Raw genomic sequence first — 17,616 nt, 5'->3', positions numbered from 1 at the left:
GACGTTTATATTCTGCTTACTATAGTTTAGTGAGAATTGCTCACAAACGCAAATGGCAAAAAAAAAAAAAACAAAAACAAAAAACAATAACAAACACCTATGTGGCATCTTCTTCGTTCTATCTAAGTGACGTCAACTATTGATGCTATGCGTTTTGGTACAATACTAACAACATCCGCCAGCAAAATTTAACATCCCAACGCACAAAACTGCGAAACGTTAAACGTTTATTGATGCATTGCGCTTAGTGTTTAAAAATCACAACTTGCCAGCCTGATAATACGTACTGACATATAAATCTATGTGTAAACTTAATTGTCCATTTAGGCCTACAGTCTCTTCGTACACGGTCCGACGGATTTCCATAAATTGTGGATAATGGACCAAAACTCATGAAAACTGAGCGTGTAAACGAATTTCAATGTCCGGATGTCCGCCTAAGCTCCTAATATCAAGAGCCGCCCGACATTTTCCTGTCTTCGTGTTGACGAATCGTGGGTGATGAGTTTACACTGAAGTCCCTCTTACTTCAAACTACAGTCGGGGGTCTCTCTCTCTTTTGAGTTAGTGAAGTTCACTCATTTATTTGTGTTCACGTGTCTGTGTGAAATATGTGTGGCGGTGGTGTGATGGTGGTTGTGTGTATGTATGTATGTATATGTGTGCGCGCGCGTATATGTGTGTGTGCGCGTATATATATATATATATATATACATATATATATATATATATATATATATATATATATATATATATATATATATGTGTGCGTGTGTGTGTGTGTGTGTGTGTGTGTGTTGTCCCAGATCCAACGCGGAGCAATTAACTGAATGTCTAAACGGAAATTGGATTCAATAGTCTGATGTCACGTCCGCCCAGCAGCTAGTAGCTTGGTTTTTAACAAAGAAAATCGTTACTTTTTTATTCTTCATGTCATGTGATCAGAATGTATAAAAGTCAAAACATGATCAGATTTATAATGTTTTAATCCTCTGAATTCACTTGTATGCTCGTCGGAGAACCATTTCATAAGGGCGTCCTCCATTGTTCCGATAGTTTAGAACCAGTTACCAAGTTACTATCCGTCATTACAAGGTAACTGACGTCACGACAGTTGAAGCCTATTATGTCGATTCACGGTGACTCACATCCACCATGTCTAATCTATGTTCGTCGGGCTGTGTACGAAAACACTGTACGTCTAAATGGGCCATAAGATTTATAGTTTATATGATATAATTTAGTGAGAACTACTCATAAAAATGGGTGGCTAAAAACAATAACAAAAAGATGAGTGGCGTCAAATACGTCAATCTATAGTGTGGTCGATATCATTTAGTGAGAACTAATCATGGAGTGGTGGATGACGTCGACTGCATAGCGTCCCTCCCATGTTCAGGCGGATTTGTCGTATCAGTAAGGTCGTGGGTTCGAGCCCCCATCACCTTGAAATTGTTATTCTCTATTGCCTTCTGGCACTTTTCTACTCACTTCATGTTCTGTTTTATAATCATTAACAGGCCGTTAAATATTAATGACAAAGAGCTGAGTGACGTCAACTTCGTTCCTTCTCTGTATATTATTCAAGATCTGGAAAGTTCAACTCTCTGACATGGAGTGAGGTGGCCATGATCATTAGTGTAAACAATGCCTCTCGGAAAATATGGATTCAGTCATTAGTAATTAATCCTCTCATGATTTTGGATTTCATCATTAGTAATATTGAGAGATTAAAGGCTGCTGACGTCACCCAGGTCTTTGTTATTGATTTTGCCCATCCATGTTTATGAGTACGTCTCACTAAACTGTATAACCCAGACAATATAGATGATGTGCGCTTGGCTAAGACGCTCACAACATTGCCATCTGGTAATATAACGGACCAATAGACAAAACTATGTGTAATCTTAATCGTTTATAGTCTGGCTAATACAGTTTAATATATATATATATATATATATATATATAATATATATATATATATATATATATATATATATATATATATATATATATATATATATAGTTTTGTGTGTTGATCCGTCATATTTCCGGATGGCAATGTTGTGAGTTTTTTTTTTTGCCAAGCGCACAGCATCTTTCACCTCATGCAATCAACCGTACTCTGAAAAAAAAACATATTTTAAAACAGATTGGCCAGAAAACTTGATCCATTAAATATCGATCGATATAAACGACCTTTATCGTCTAAAGAACAAACTCCTAAACCTGGGACTTCCATGATTACTTCCTTGAAGTCCCAGGTTTGAGAGTGTTTGACCAGATGAGGAGGTAACAGACGGATAATTGGACACGTTTTTATGGTCTAACTTTTATAAATGTGTTTTTATTTCTTCCAGAGAGTACCACTTACCTTTATCTCCAACTTCGTGATCAACGTTTCTAATTCTCTTTTCAATCCAATTTCAGAACTGAAACCTTCGCCTATATTTGAATGTGAAACCATAATGAAACGTAGCATCATTTTACACCCGTACAAACACGTCAAAATCGTGATGATACGTTTGAAGGACACACGCATTTTAGGTAGTTTTTAGGTATATCCGAAAATCCCAATTTAAAAAATAGATTGTTAAATAAGATAAGTTGATATTATTCTGATCGTATGACCGAGCGGTATAACTTTATGTCTTGACTCTGATGAGACTTTAAAAGCACCACAAATACCCACCACTTCTAAAAACATAACATAAAACATTCAACATGTCCACATATTTTAAGAAAAACTAATTCAGGTTTTGGTAGGAATGAGATCTGTTTAAAAAAAAAAGAAATGCACTTCGGTGGAGGTGTAATTTTTTGTAGGTCTGATAACCAAATTTATCATGGGCTCAGTGTTGTAATGGAAATACTTTAAAAAATATACTCCATAACAACAATGTTAATCAAAACAAGTCCATAATTGTGTTCGGCTATCAGACCTGCAGATATATACACGAAAGGTTAGACGTTTCAAAAGGTCAGTCGGACTCAGTGACTAGGTAAAGGAATAGAAGGAAAATATGTGATACATTGTATCTGATAACAACACCTTTGCATTGTGACATAACACAGTTTTCACATTTTGGTCAGAAAATTTCAAGGCAGGGTCCATGGTGGGCGGATAGTTCTTGTCTTCTAAACATTCTGTATGTTTTCCCTTTCCATGTTGCTCTGTCTTATCGGTAGAGGATTGAATTGCTCAGCTTTTTTTTTGGTGGTCGTTTTCTGATAGGGAAGCAGTTAAATGTATAGTTTCATGTTTTGAGAGATGATATTTTTTCTTGTAAATCACTTCTCTGTTTTGTACTTTTAGAATTAAAATTGTCCAACTATTGGGAGCCTTTTTCATTGGTTTTTTTTTTATTTCGGGTCTACAACCTTTTCTCTTTCATCATTTCTTTTACTGGCTCAGAAATGACCTAAACGTGTCGTTAAACTCCTAACAACTAAAGCATATCAAACCAGACACGCGGTGGACTTTTGATCTCCATATCACTGTCCTTTTATCTTCCTAACTCTATGGCTTAAGTTCTGCAAATCTAAGAGGCAGTGAAGTGACCTAAAAGTGTCACAGGTGCCATGAAACCCCTACCAACAACAAAAACAAAAATCCTACTCTGACTGAAGACGACTTTCAACATGTCAAAATGTCTAAATTGAAACTGTTTTGAAGATCTATCGAAAACATTTGAGCATAGCCATCTTAACTAGATACTTACCCGTCGCCGGAAGCAATCAGCCTGACAGAGCCTGAGTACCCCTCGTAATTTTATCAGAGGCGATTGAAAAAAAATAATCATGGCATCGCCTTATGTGGCGATGCAATTAACCTCTAGATTTTTTACTAAGAGGATTCAATAGTCTGATGTCACGTCCGCCCAGCAACCAGCAGCTTGGTTCTAAACAAAGAAAATCGGTACTTTTTATTCTTCATGCTGGCTAGAACTTTTTCACATGTCATGTGATCCGAACGTATAAAAGCCAAAACATGATCAGATTTATAATGATTTTTTTTCCTCTGGATACATTTTTATGCTCGTCGGAGAAGTATTTCATAAGGCGTTCGTCATTACGAGGGAAGTGACGTCACGACTGTTGAAGCCTATTAAAACACAGGATTTGTGACCCACCCCCAAACCTGCGAGGACAAAGCTGGTTGTTGTTTACAAACAAGAGTAGGAACGAAACCTGTGTCATTTTGCTCATTGTTATTATTCTTAACTATCAGTTTGGAGATTAGTTCTCGCTAGATTTTCTCAACAAGATTATCAACGTTGAAAAATTAGACAGCTGGCGGTCTAAAACAATAAAAAAGAACTAAATGACGTATTTTGATCTTCCTATAGATAGAACGAAATTGACGTCACTCAGCTCTTTGCTATTGTTTTTAGCAAGTCATTTTTATTAGTTCTCACTCTATTGTATCAATCAGGCTATAAACGGTCATGGTTATAAAATTAGTTTTGTGTGTTGGTACGTTTTATCCGGCTGGCGGAACGTTGTGAGTAAGTTACCTAAGCGCACAGCATCCATAGAAAGTAAACGTTTTTTTAGTCACAATAAAAAAAGTGTTCTGTCAGTGAATAGCGGAACATATTATCTGATGTGTTTTGTGCCTTGTACCCGTTTTGAGGGATGTGAAATACACTATGTGTGACGTAAGTGGGTGATATATGATTTCATAGAGATAAAAAATCTAGATTTTTATCATTGACCAATGGTCAATCATCCGTAAAAATGCCCAATAGTCATTTGGGTTGTAGTGGGAAGGAATAGGTGGATGGTCAGGACTGGAGGGAGCGGGGGACTAAAAAAGAGCTTTTTGGTTAATGTGTATATGTTGTGTTGTGTGCAGCGAAATCTATATAGTACTATTAGTTGACGATGGTTGTCTGTAATGGGGTGGGTGGAGGAAATTATTGGTGTGCGTGTGTCATCTGGCGAATAAAAAAAATGTGAATAAACCGGTGAGTACACTACCTAAACGCGTGGCAGCAAAAGAACACTATCGAACGATATGTGTTTTAAGCGCTGAACACGGGGTTCCAAGCCAAAAGCAACACTTAACATTAACATATTATGGGGCGATAAAGAGTTTTTTGTTTGTTGCAAACACTACTGCAGATTGTTGATAAGGGACAAAACTGTTTTTACTGTATTATAACAAATGCTTGAATAGGATATTTCCCCTTTGAATTGAGATGATAGGAAACAAAAGTGTGATATAAAAACACTGGTTCCAGTTTAATTGGAAGTGTAAAACCGGTCTTTCGTAGGACTGGATATATACCTTGTTCAACTGATCTTTTGGTTTCACAATGATGGCGTCATAATATTTTCTTGTCGGGCGTCCTTGAGATAATCAGTCGCATGGTGAAAAGCTTTGAACAGAGATAAATTTTACTCAAGAGGTCAATTTTTATGGAAAATGAGTTTTCATCAAACATCATTATATCAAACATTTTTCTACTTATTGATGAAATATTTTAATTGAATTCTAGATAGATCTACTCCTAAATATTTTATTTTAAATTTTTTTTTTATGAAGGTAATTCTAATATCAACTCTTGTCAATTTTGGAAGTGATTTTCTCAAAATTAGGGTTTCATACCCTAGACCATGCATATGACCATAACTTCATGAAAAATCACCAGATTTGCTTCAAATAAAGATTACAATGCCCAGGGGACATTGGGCTTTCAAGAAATGCTAAAAAAACGCAACCAAAATTTTCACCATGCTACTGATTATGTCAGGGACGCACCCCTGGTCGTCAATACAGATCATCCATCCTCGCTCTTTTACGTCCCGTAATCCTAAGAATCTGCATATACATTCTACTACTAAATTATAATTATGTCACCTAATGATTCGATATAGAACCTATTCAATGTTCACTATTCACTCCAAAGATTGGTTACACACTTTCAATGAGTTTTGAACCCGGAGAGAGGAAGGTGTGACGCCGAGACGTCCCTGCCCTATTCGAATCGAAATCACACCGTAGGCCGACACTGAGGGCGCTTGATTTCTGCCATTCTGGGCACAAGAGTGCACGAATCCTTTACATATAAATTCAAACTAGGTGTCAACGGGATAACATATTTCACTTTGTAAATTGTATATATATATATGTAGTATACATTCTCGCCATAAATTATTAACTTTATATTTATACATTTTTATGCATGCCACGTCTGTAAACAAATTTGCGTTTTTGAATGAATAAAGTATTATTATTATTATTATTATTATTATTATTATTATTATTATTATTATTATTATTATTATTATTATTATTATTATTATTATTATTATTATTATTATTATTAGAGTTTGTTTCGGCATTTTGGGCAGGAGGGTGCATGAACCCTTTACCTTTAGAGTTTTGGTATTTTAAATAAAAGATGATTGAAAAGAATTTCGTAACTTTCATTCGCATTTTTACTTATTTTAATTCTAAATTCACATTTTGGGGCCGAATTTGTCCCGACAGAATACCATTTTTAGATCGTGTTCACAAACAGAAAATAGTTGATATCAATTAATTAGAATTTACCAAAAGGTTGATGATATTTATGTATGCCGGTCGACTTGAATTTGTATGTTTGGTTTGGTTCAATAGGGAATAAAAGTGAGATATCATTTTTTAAAAACCCGGTTACAATCTCACTGGAAGTGTAAAACCACTTTTCGGATGTCTGAATACAAAACTTGTGTAAATGATCTTCTAGTTTCAGAGTAATGTAATGGCATGTTATTTTCTAGTCTAAATATATGCTGGTTGTTAAAAAAAGCATCTATCTTCGTTCTTTTACTTCCCGTAATCCATTAAATCTGTATATAAATCCTTCAAATAAATTAGTTATGCCACCTTATGATTCAAAATGTAACCAATTCATTGTTCACGATTCACTGCGGAAGACTGGTTACACACCTTTAAGGTGTTTTGAACTTGAAGAGAGAAAGGTATTACGTCAAGACTTAATTTCTCTATTCGAAACCGTTATCACATCGTAGGTCGACATTAAGGCATTTGGTTTTTGGCATTTGAGACACCAGAGTGCATGAACCCTTTAGAGTTTCGGCATTTTCGGCACGGTAGTGCATGAACCCTTTAGAGTTCCGGCATTTTGGGCACCAGATAATTGAAACGAGTCTCGATATCTTTCATTTGCAATTCATATAATTTTAAATCTAAATTTACATTTCAGGGCTCATTTCATCCTCGATAAAATGTCATTTTTAGACGGTGGGTCACTCACAGAATTAATTTACATCAATAAGGTAGAAGGTAGAATTCACGAAATGTTTGACCATATTATTTACGTCTGCCTGTAGACTTGAATCGATACGTTTGGTTTGGTTCAATAGGAAATAAAAATGGGATGTCAGCCCCCCGCTCCCCCCCAAAAAAAAACACAAAAAAACAAAACAAAACCCAACAAAACAAAAAAACAAAACAAAAACAAAACAAAACAAAACAAAAAAACAAACCAGTTCCAATCTCACCGGAAGTGTAAAACCACTCTTCTGAATGTATACCTTTTGGTAAATGATCATCTGATTTCAGGGTGATGCCATCTTATTTTCTAGTCTAAATATATGCTGGTTATAAAAAAAGAGCATCTACCTTCTCTATTTTACGTCCCGTAATCAATAAAATATGTATATACATCCCGCAAATAAATTATGCCATTTTATGATTCAATATGTAACTAATTCATTGTTCACAATTCACGGCCGAAGACTGGCTACACACCTTTAAGGTGTTTTGAACTTGAAGAGAGAAAGGTATTACGTCAAGACTTCATTGCTCTACTCGAAACCGAAATCAGATCGCAGGTCGACATTGAGGGTATTTGGATTTCGGCATTTTGAGCACAAGAGTGCATAAACCGTTTAGAAATTCGGCATTTTGGGTATGAGATTGCATGAACCCTTTAGAGTTTCGGCATTTTGGCACGAGAGTGCATGAACCCTTTAGAGTTCAGACATTAGAACCAGATGATTGAAACGAGTCTCGATATCTTTCATTTGCAATTCATATAATTTTTAATCCAAATTTACATTTCGGAGCCCATTTCATCCCCGATAGAACGTCAATTTTAGACGGTGGGTCACACACAGAATTAATTAACATCAATAAGGTAGAATTCACGAAAGGTTTGACGATATTTCCGTCTGCTGGTAGACTTGAATCGATTTGTCTGGGTTGGTTCAAAAGAGAATAAAAGTGGGATGTCAACCCCCCCCCCAAAAAAAAAAAAAACAAAAACAAAAACCGGTTCCAATCTCACTGGAAGTGTAAATCCACTCTTCGGAGGTCTGAATACATACCTTTTGGTAAATGACTTCTTTGCCCTATTCGGAACCGAAATCACATCGTAGGCCGACCATTAGGGCATTTGGATTTAGGCATTTTGGGCACGTCTGCCTGTAGACTGGAATTCATATGTTTGGTTTGGTTCATTAGGGGAAAAAGTGTGATATTTAAAAAAACTGGTTCCAATTTCAATGGAAGTGTATAAACAGTCTTCAAGAGGAGTGGATAAATACATTGTGTAAATGGTAATCTGGTTTCAGAGTGATGACAACTTATTTTTTAGTCTAAATATATGCTGGTCGTCAATAAAGACAATTCATCCCCGCTCTTTTACGAGGCAGTGGAGGAAGAGAAAGAATAATAATGATAATGATGGTGATAATGATGATGATGGTGATTTTTCCAACTAAAAAAGATTGCCTCCATTAGACGGCTCATATCTGAGGATGTGACCAAACACCTGGTTGTGTCCCTCGTACTATCGAAATTGGATTATTGTAATGCTCTGTTGTTTGGCGTTTCGCAATATAATCTGAGACGTCTTCAGATTGTTCAAAACAGCGCTCCCAGACTAGTATTTATGAAGCGTAGGTGCGATTCGGCCAGACCTCTGCTTCATGACCTGCATTGTCTGCCTGTTCAGAAAAGGATTCAATTCAAAGTTTGTGTTTTAGTGTATCGTTGTCTTGAAGGCACTGCCCCTTCCTACCTTTCGGAACTAATTGAAAGATATTCAAAACCACGCCCCTTACGTTCGGCCAGTGATTCCACCAAACTAGTTGTCTCTCGAATACGAAAAAATGCTGGAATGAGATCATTTTCTCATTTCGGACCCTCTATTTGGAACGTCTCACTACAGAGCATTCGTGAAAAAGAATCTTTGTCTATTTTTAAACGTTTAATCTTGGCTATATTTTTACATCTCTGAAAAAAATGTCCATACTTTCCATAACTTTGCCGCATATTGTCGGGTTTCGGCGGGTTCCATAAAAAAGTAACCCCCCCCCCCCTTTGGTATTGCTTTATTACGAAACCCAGAGTCTCAAGTTCACTCCCCACTGTTTGCCTTCTTTCCATAACTTTGCCGCATATTGTCGGGTTTCGGCGGGTTTCGTAAAAAAAGTGTAATTGCTTTTTTTTTTACGAAACCCGCCAAAACCCAGTCCAGGGCTCACTCCCCTCTGGTGTACACTTCCCTGAGTCCCAGATTCACTTCCCACAGCTGCCTACTTCCCATTACTTTGTCGGGTTTCGGCGGGTTTCGGAAAAAAACACCGTATATGCTGAATAGTACAAAACCACTATTCAGTATCAGATACTGAATAGTACAAAACTACTATTCAGTATCAGATACTGAATAGTACAAAACCACTATTCAGTATCAGATACTGAATAGTGCTCGCCAAATTTTGTCGGAATTAAAATGCAATTCTGCCTAACAGACGTCGTGTCTCGTACTACACGTTAAGTGTTGTTGTTGTTGGTTTAGACCCTTTGTAAATCACTTTGAGCACGTTTAGTGGATATTGATCAATATAAATGCTAAGATTTCTCTTGTTTTGTTCCTTTATTGAATGCATTGGACCCAGCGCCTCCATACCGTATTATGTCCGAATGATTTAGATGCTAAAGTTTGAATTTATGTGAAGATTATGACACTTGATTTAACTTCATAATATGCTTTGTTGGAAAAAAAAACATATATTAATAAAAGAAAGAGCACGTCTGCCTCTCTCTCTCTCTCTCTCTCTCTCTCTCTCTCTCTCTCTCTCTCTCTCTATCTATCTATCTATCTATCTATCTATCTATCTCTATCTCTCTCTCTTTGTCTATCTCTATCTCTCTCTCTTTGTATGTAAGTGTCAACTTCAGGAAGAACCAGACTATTATCCGCTATTAAAATTAGCCAGTTTGTTAATATGTTTATCCGTCTGTTGAACGACACCCATTTTTTTTTTGCCATTATGACCAATTTTACAATGGCCATATAAAAATCTCAATCAATTTTATTCAATCCCTAAAATTAACGACACCATTTTAAACAGAAAGCTGAAGGACATCATTGTGTTTTGATGCGGTGAAATTTAACACTGAGTATAATATAGATCCAAGAACTCTACTCACTCTGGCCACTCTCTTCTCCTACAAATACGTTGTATAGATAGAACGAAGTTGACGTCACTCAGGTGTTTGTTATTGTTTTTTGCCATCCATATTTATGAGTTTTGTGTGTTGGTCACTTATACTTTCGGATGGCAATGTTGTGAGTTACTTAGCCAAGCGCATACTGACTTACTTGACTTGACTTAGATGCCTTTCGCGTCTCGACCGAAAGATCGGGTCGCCTTGGCTGTTTCCAGTATTTCCTGTGTGAGGTGTCTCCAATATTGCCGGTCCTCTGCTAGGGTTCTCAGATTTTCAAGGTCCCCTGCCGTTATGAGACTAATGCTTTGTCCAAGGGTTGTGAGGTTTTTGTTTAGGATCACGGGGAGTGTTGTGATCGGTCTTCCTCTGAAAAGGTTCCCGTGTTTTTGGAAGTATCCCGACATGGCTTGGTTTGCTGGTATGTTTTTGTCCCTGCGTAGTATGTGACCGAAAAGTTGCCATCGTTGTTGTAAAATGTCAAGGGAGATTGGTCTTTCTTTTGTGATCTTATAGAGTGATTCATTTGAGATCTTTTTGGGGTATTTGATGTCCAGTACCCTTCTTAGCTGTGTGCGATGGAAGGCATCCAGATGTTCTTCTTCGGATTTTGTCAACGCCCAAGTGCCGCAGTTATACAGAAGTACCGGTTTTACAAGAGCATGGTACAGTTTCAGTTTGGTTTTTCTCTTTATTTTGTCACCTCTAATCCATACATTGGTGAGTTTACTGAGTGCGGCGTTTGATAGCTGTTTTCTTCTTTGTACATCCTCGGTGTCTCCAATTAGTGAGCCGACTTTGTTTGTTCTTTTCCATTCCTCTTTGTTCCTCGATATTGTTGTAAATTCGGTTTTATTGGCATTGACTTGGAGGTTATATTTCATGAGGGTATTTTGTATGATGTCTATATTTGCTGGTGTTGATCCAATAAAATCGACATCATCTGCATAGGCGATTTCTCTAGGGATTGCATTCTCAATATGAGTCGTTGGTTTTGGAATGACTTTTCGAACTTCTTTCAGAGCGTGTTCTAAGTATATTGTGAACAGAATCGGGCTCAGACTATCCCCTTGGGGGGTCCCGATGTTACTTTCGAACTGCGTCTGTTTTGTGGCCCCGTATATCCTTGGTTGTATCTTTGTGTTGCTGAGGAGAAATCGGATTATTCGGAGCTCGTCTTCGTCTACTATTTCTGTTAATATCTCCAAAAGTTTTCCTCTGTCGATCGTATCAAAGGCTGCGGACATATCGATTCCGGTTATTGTTATGGATATGTTTTCTTTGAGTGCCTTTGCTGCCAACCATTTATGTGTCCATACAACGTCCGATGTGCTTCGGTCTTGGCGAAACCCGCTTTGGCTATGTGATAGATAATTTTCTATTACGATATCCTTGACATTGTAACTGACCACTTCCAGCAGAAATTTCACAAACAAGTCTCACAAATATCGCCCTTCTCAGGAAACCCTAGAGACCTAAACAACCGCATCACAACAACTGAAGTTAGAAATAGCATAAAGTGCCTAAACAATAACAGATCCCCAGGCGAAGATGAAATTCCCGCTGAACTGCTGAAATGCGGTACCCTCTCCCTGGATCTGAGCATTGCAAACATAATGAACAAAACATTCTCAACACACAAAGACTGGGACATAAACAGCGGTGTCCTAATTACAATACAAAAACCAGGAAAAACGAAAGGACCCGTAAACAACCTGCGCCCAATAACATTACTGAATACCATAAGAAAAACACTGTCAACTATTGTCCTCAACAGAATTAGACCGAAAATAGAAAATTATCTATCACATAGCGCATACTAACTATAGATAATATGCAGTTGACGTCACTCACGTTACACACAGTTTTGTGTATTGGTATGTCTAAGTTGGCTGGTGGATGTTGTGAATAGTTTACCGAAACGCACAGAGAGAGAGAGAGAGAGAGAGAGAGAGAGAGAGAGAGAGAGAGAGAGAGAGAGAGAGAGAGAGAGCACATTACTTCTACTCTACATGACCTTCACTGGCTCCCTGTTCACTACAGAATAGAGTACTAAATTATATTATACGCCTATAAATGTTTTACTAATGTAGGTCCTAATTACTTAAAGACCTTATTGGAGTCTATACACCTAGTCGTGTCTTAAGATCATCAGAATCTCTTTTCATGAAATAATAAACTGCATTAATAATTTTCACCAAAAAGCTTTTAATTGTGCAGTTCCACGTCTGTGGAACTCTCTCAGTTTTAGAACAAAATCTGCTCCTGGTGTTCTGACGTTTAAGAAGCAACTTAAGACAGGACATTGTATGATTGTAAAGGGCCCGCTCATACAAAACCGATATCTCAGGCTTGCTGGTTTTCTTATATTTGTGTTATTTATGATTTTTCCGTTGTATCTTTTTACTCGAATACATCATTAAGCTCTTTGAAATATTGTTTATATAAGTTACTCTCATTATAGTATTCACTGTGCTGGACACAAGTATGGGAGACTATCTGTGACAACCGTATTCTCCTAAGAATGGTTTCTCGTCCGCTTTTGTCAGATGGATCAATTTATGATCAGACCGATGAAATTCTAGATTCCTGTAAAAATCTTCTCTCCCAAAACATATAAACGAAAACAATTTAATGCAGATGCGACCATGCATATTGATTTATGCCTGACGATAAATTAGTGTTTTGTTTTCGATGTGAATATCTCTTTGGGGATTCCATTTATTCGTTATGTACAAAGGGAAGCAATTGTGTTATTTTTGACACAGAAGGGAAAAAAACGGGAATGCACTCCCATGCTATTTTGAATACAGCAAAAAACATAAACCGTGGAGATTCCGTGGCCTATGTATTGTTTTAGATAATTTTAAGCTTTCAAGACAGATAGTTGGATTGTTATAACCGATAAGAGAAAATAATAATATGTAAAATGTATAGTAAGTTTAAGATCAATTTATTATCACATAATTAGTCATAATCAACCAAAGAAACGTAAACACATCTATTGAACATTTTGATAAAAATATCACTCTGTCAAATAATAATACCATCATCATTATCATTATCATTATTATCATCATCATCATCATCATCATCATCATCATCATCATCATCATCATCATCATCATCATCATCATTATCATCATCACTACCATTCTTATTCATAAGTTATCCGGGTTTATTTTAGACAACTCAATATGCCAGAAAAAAGCATACATGTAGAAAAAAATTCAATTAGCAAGTAAACGAGATAAAAGGTCATGAAATATAAAAGAAACAAATAAAAAACAAACAGAAGGAAAGCATATTTACAGGCAAAAGAATGTGAAACATTTGCCGGCGACACATGAAAGTAAGATTATTTCTTTGAACCTGAATTTTGTGCGTTGTCTGGACTTAAAGTTAATTTATTATATCTTTACTTTTCATTTTAATAAACTATGTTTTCAAATGTACACGATTAAAAATATCTTTTGATAAGTGTTGGAACTATCCAAATTTGAAAGAAAAGATACAAAAACAAAACAGAACAAACAAACAAACAAAAAGAATACGTGTGAAGGACAAAAAACCCCATAAAAATAATATTGATATAATAAGTGTGTATTTGTAACAATTCAATCATGTATCCATTCATCCATTCATTCATCTATTATTCCAGCTGTTCATCCATCTGCCGTTCTATCCAGCATTTTTTTTATTTACTTGGACTCATTGGAATCAGAGCCTCTACGAAGAGAATATTTCTGATACTTTCTTTCTCCATCCCCTCTACCGTCTCTCCCGTCCCTACCATCGTCCACCATTGGAATCAGAGCCTCTACGACAAGAATATTTCTGGTACCTTCTTTCTCCATCCCTTCTACCGTCTCTCCCGTCCCTACCATTGTCCACCATTGGAATCAGAGCCTCTACAAGAATATTTCTGGTACTTTCTTTCTCCATCCCCTCTACCGTCTCTCCCGTCCCTACCATCGTCCACCATTGGAATCAGAGCCTCTACGACAAGAATATTTCTGGGTCTTTCTTTCTCCATCCCCTCTACCGTCTCTCCCGTCCCTACCATTGTCCACCATTGGAATCAGAGCCTCTACGACAAGAATATTTCTGGTACCTTCTTCCTCCATCCCCTCTACAGTCTCTCCCGTCCCTACCATTGTCCACCATTGGAATCAGAGCCTCTACGACAAGAATATTTCTGGTACTTTCTTTCTCCATCCCCTCTACCGTCTCTCCCGTCCCTACCATCGTCCACCATTGGAATCAGAGCCTCTACGACAAGAATATTTCTGGTACTTTCTTTCTCCATCCCCTCTACCGTCTCTCCCGTCCCTACCATTGTCCACCATTGGAATCAGAGCCTCTACGACAAGAATATGTCTGGTACTTTCTTTCTCCATCCCCTCTACCGTCTCTCCCGTCCCTACCATTGTCCACCATTGGAATCAGAGCCTCTACGACAAGAATATTTCTGGTACCTTCTTTCTCCATCCCTTCTACCGTCTCTCCCGTCCCTACCATTGTCCACCATTGGAATCAGAGCCTCTACGACAAGAATATTTCTGGTACTTTCTTTCTCCATCCCCTCTACCGTCTCTCCCGTCCCTACCATCGTCCACCATTGGAATCATAGCCTCTACGACAAGAATATTTCTGGTACTTTCTTTCTCCATCCCCTCTACCGTCTCTCCCGTCCCTACCATTGTCCACCATTGGAATCAGAGCCTCTACGACAAGAATATGTCTGGTACTTTCTTTCTCCATCCCCTCTACCGGCTCTCCCGTCCCTAACATTGTCCACCATTGGAATCAGAGCCTCTACGACAAGAATATTTCTGATACTTTCTTTCTTCACCCCCTCTACCGTCTCTCCCGTCCCTACCATTGTCCACCATGCTGTCAGTAGCTGCTAGGCTGTTGTTGTCGCTGCTGTCGCTGCTGTCTCCGTTATCACCGTCAGGTATATCGGGTCTGGATTTGGTGGTAGTTGTGGTCGTAGTGATGGTTGTTATCTTACACCAGTGCTCCCTAATCTGTCACTTTTCAGAAATAAAAAAATATGCATTTCAGCATCCTATTCACGACAGACACTGTAAGATTAAAAGTCATATCTTGTTTATGTTTTGAATATCAGGTTTACCCCGACCGATATAATACTGTTTTGAGACGAGTCGTTACATTTACAACTATTCCGCCAATCTACACCAATCCTTTCTTCATGGAATTAAACAAAGTTTATCGTGTCTTCAACATCTTTTTTTTTGAGAATTAAGTGATGTCTACCAATAGCAACAATACGGATAGTAGCAGCGACGTTTAGTTAAACATCAAATCTTCCAACACTCATTTAAAACCAAATTTTGATATTAATTGAATCAAGGAAAAATCACAAATTATGACATCTCCTTCCCTCTTTGTCTCTATTAAAATGGGGATAAGTTAACATGGGAAATCTGATCGATTGAGAGCGTGGTACGCAAAGAAATAACACACGGTTTGTATTCCGTTCTATTTTATCATTTTATATCTATATATTTTTTAGTCGTAAGAATATGGTATTATTATACGATTTTCAACATTAATTAGATATAAATGCCACGTTCAAACTATATCATCTTCTGTCAAGACTTTCAAATGAAAACGAGTTGATGGTAAATTTCAGATAAGATAAGGTAGGATACATATAATTTCATCATTCTTTATGGAAATTATAACTATCACAACGTTTCATGATAACAAAACAATTCCTCATTCTGATTATGCATTCATTCTTATGATCATGGACTAACCAATCAAATGACACAAGTTGCTTTCCTCCTGTGGCACAAAAAGCATTTTTTGTTCTCCCGGAAACAGCCAGTACAAGGTACACAGGTGCCCAAGGCATTGCCATAGCCATTACATACTGGGGGGGGGGGGGTATTACATCAACACAAGGGTTACAATATACAAGTAAAATAATGTACATTTTGATAACTCACATATTTCCAGAGTTTGCACTGTATGTGCTTATAATGCGGTGTACGCCAAATTGTTCAGCGATATAGAACATGTCAGAAATAGGGAAGAATAATCGTGACGTCACACCCTCTACTTTTCCGGTCCAGAAATCATTGTAAGTGTGTATATAGCCAGTCCTTCGGAGGACTCTTAATGAATAGGTTACATATTGAATCATAGGATGGCATAACTATTTAAGTAGCAGGATGTATAGGCAGATTCCAAAGATTACGGGACGTAAAAGAGCGAGGATGGATGCTCTTTATTGGCGACCATCATATATTTAGACTAAAAAGTAAGATGTCATCACTCTAAAACCATAAGATCATTTACACAAGGTATGTATTCAGCCCTCTGTATGAGTGGAGTTACACTTCCAATGAGACTGGAACCAGTTTTTTTACACTAAATTTTGTTCCATATTCCAAAAAAGCAAGTGTGCAAGAACCTTAAATTGTCCATCTCTAATGCTAATGCTATGATTAATAATAATAATAATAATAATAATAATAATAATAATAATAATAATAATAATAATAATAATAATAATAATAATAATAATAATAATAATAATAATAATAACAATAATAATAATAATAATAATAATAATAATAATAATAATAATAATAATAATAATAATAATAATAATAATAAAAATAATAATAATGCTGAGAACTTACATAGTGCTATAACTGCTTAAATTACAAATTACTGTGGCTGAGACAAACTCACTCACTCACACCCACACACACACACACACACACACACACACACACACATACACACAGGGGCGTGGCTCTTTTGGTTCAAATGGTGCCTGGAACCACATCCATGTTTTAAATATGGATAACAGCATTTTTAAAAATATATAAAACTGAGAAATTGTATATATCGCCTTTTATCAACAGTGCGAAACAGACTCCCTTTCTGTCACAACGCCTTCTATCCACGCTTTTCTCCCGATTCACACAGTCCGTTGATGACTGTCAGCGACTGTGTACCATGGCTGAGCGAGTGACTGGATTTCCCCACTCCCCACTCAAACGATTGCAAGGTGCGGATTTTCTCTGGCACCATTGAAGGCTATTACTATTGTGTGCCACTAGTGTTGCCACATTGAATACCTGAGAAAATGGCTCAAATTT

General features: G+C 37.1%; 1 protein-coding gene across 2 annotated transcripts in view; it reads right to left on the bottom strand.

The window, feature by feature from the left end:
* LOC144963759 (carbohydrate sulfotransferase 15-like) overlaps positions 1 to 2,991 on the bottom strand; it is a 27,350-nt gene extending 24,359 nt beyond the window's left edge. The window contains exons 1-2 of one of the 2 annotated variants that reach the window (XM_078897701.1): positions 2,943 to 2,991; positions 2,375 to 2,775 (exon numbers count right to left, since the gene is read on the bottom strand). In XM_078897701.1, the coding sequence (XP_078753827.1) occupies positions 2,375 to 2,542 (168 nt within the window). In that variant the 5' untranslated portion in view covers positions 2,543 to 2,775; positions 2,943 to 2,991. Of the gene's footprint in view, positions 1 to 2,374 lie in introns of both variants that reach the window. The other variant, XM_078897700.1, reaches the window with a different exon arrangement.
* Between the last annotated feature and the right edge of the window lie 14,625 nt (positions 2,992 to 17,616).

Source organism: Berghia stephanieae, chromosome 2, assembly GCF_034508935.2.
Source record: "Berghia stephanieae isolate SIO BIC M18660-M18661 chromosome 2, UCSD_Bste_1.3, whole genome shotgun sequence".
Classification (NCBI taxonomy): Eukaryota; Metazoa; Mollusca; class Gastropoda; order Nudibranchia; family Aeolidiidae; genus Berghia; species Berghia stephanieae.
This window is presented reverse-complemented; position numbering and strand designations above follow the sequence as displayed.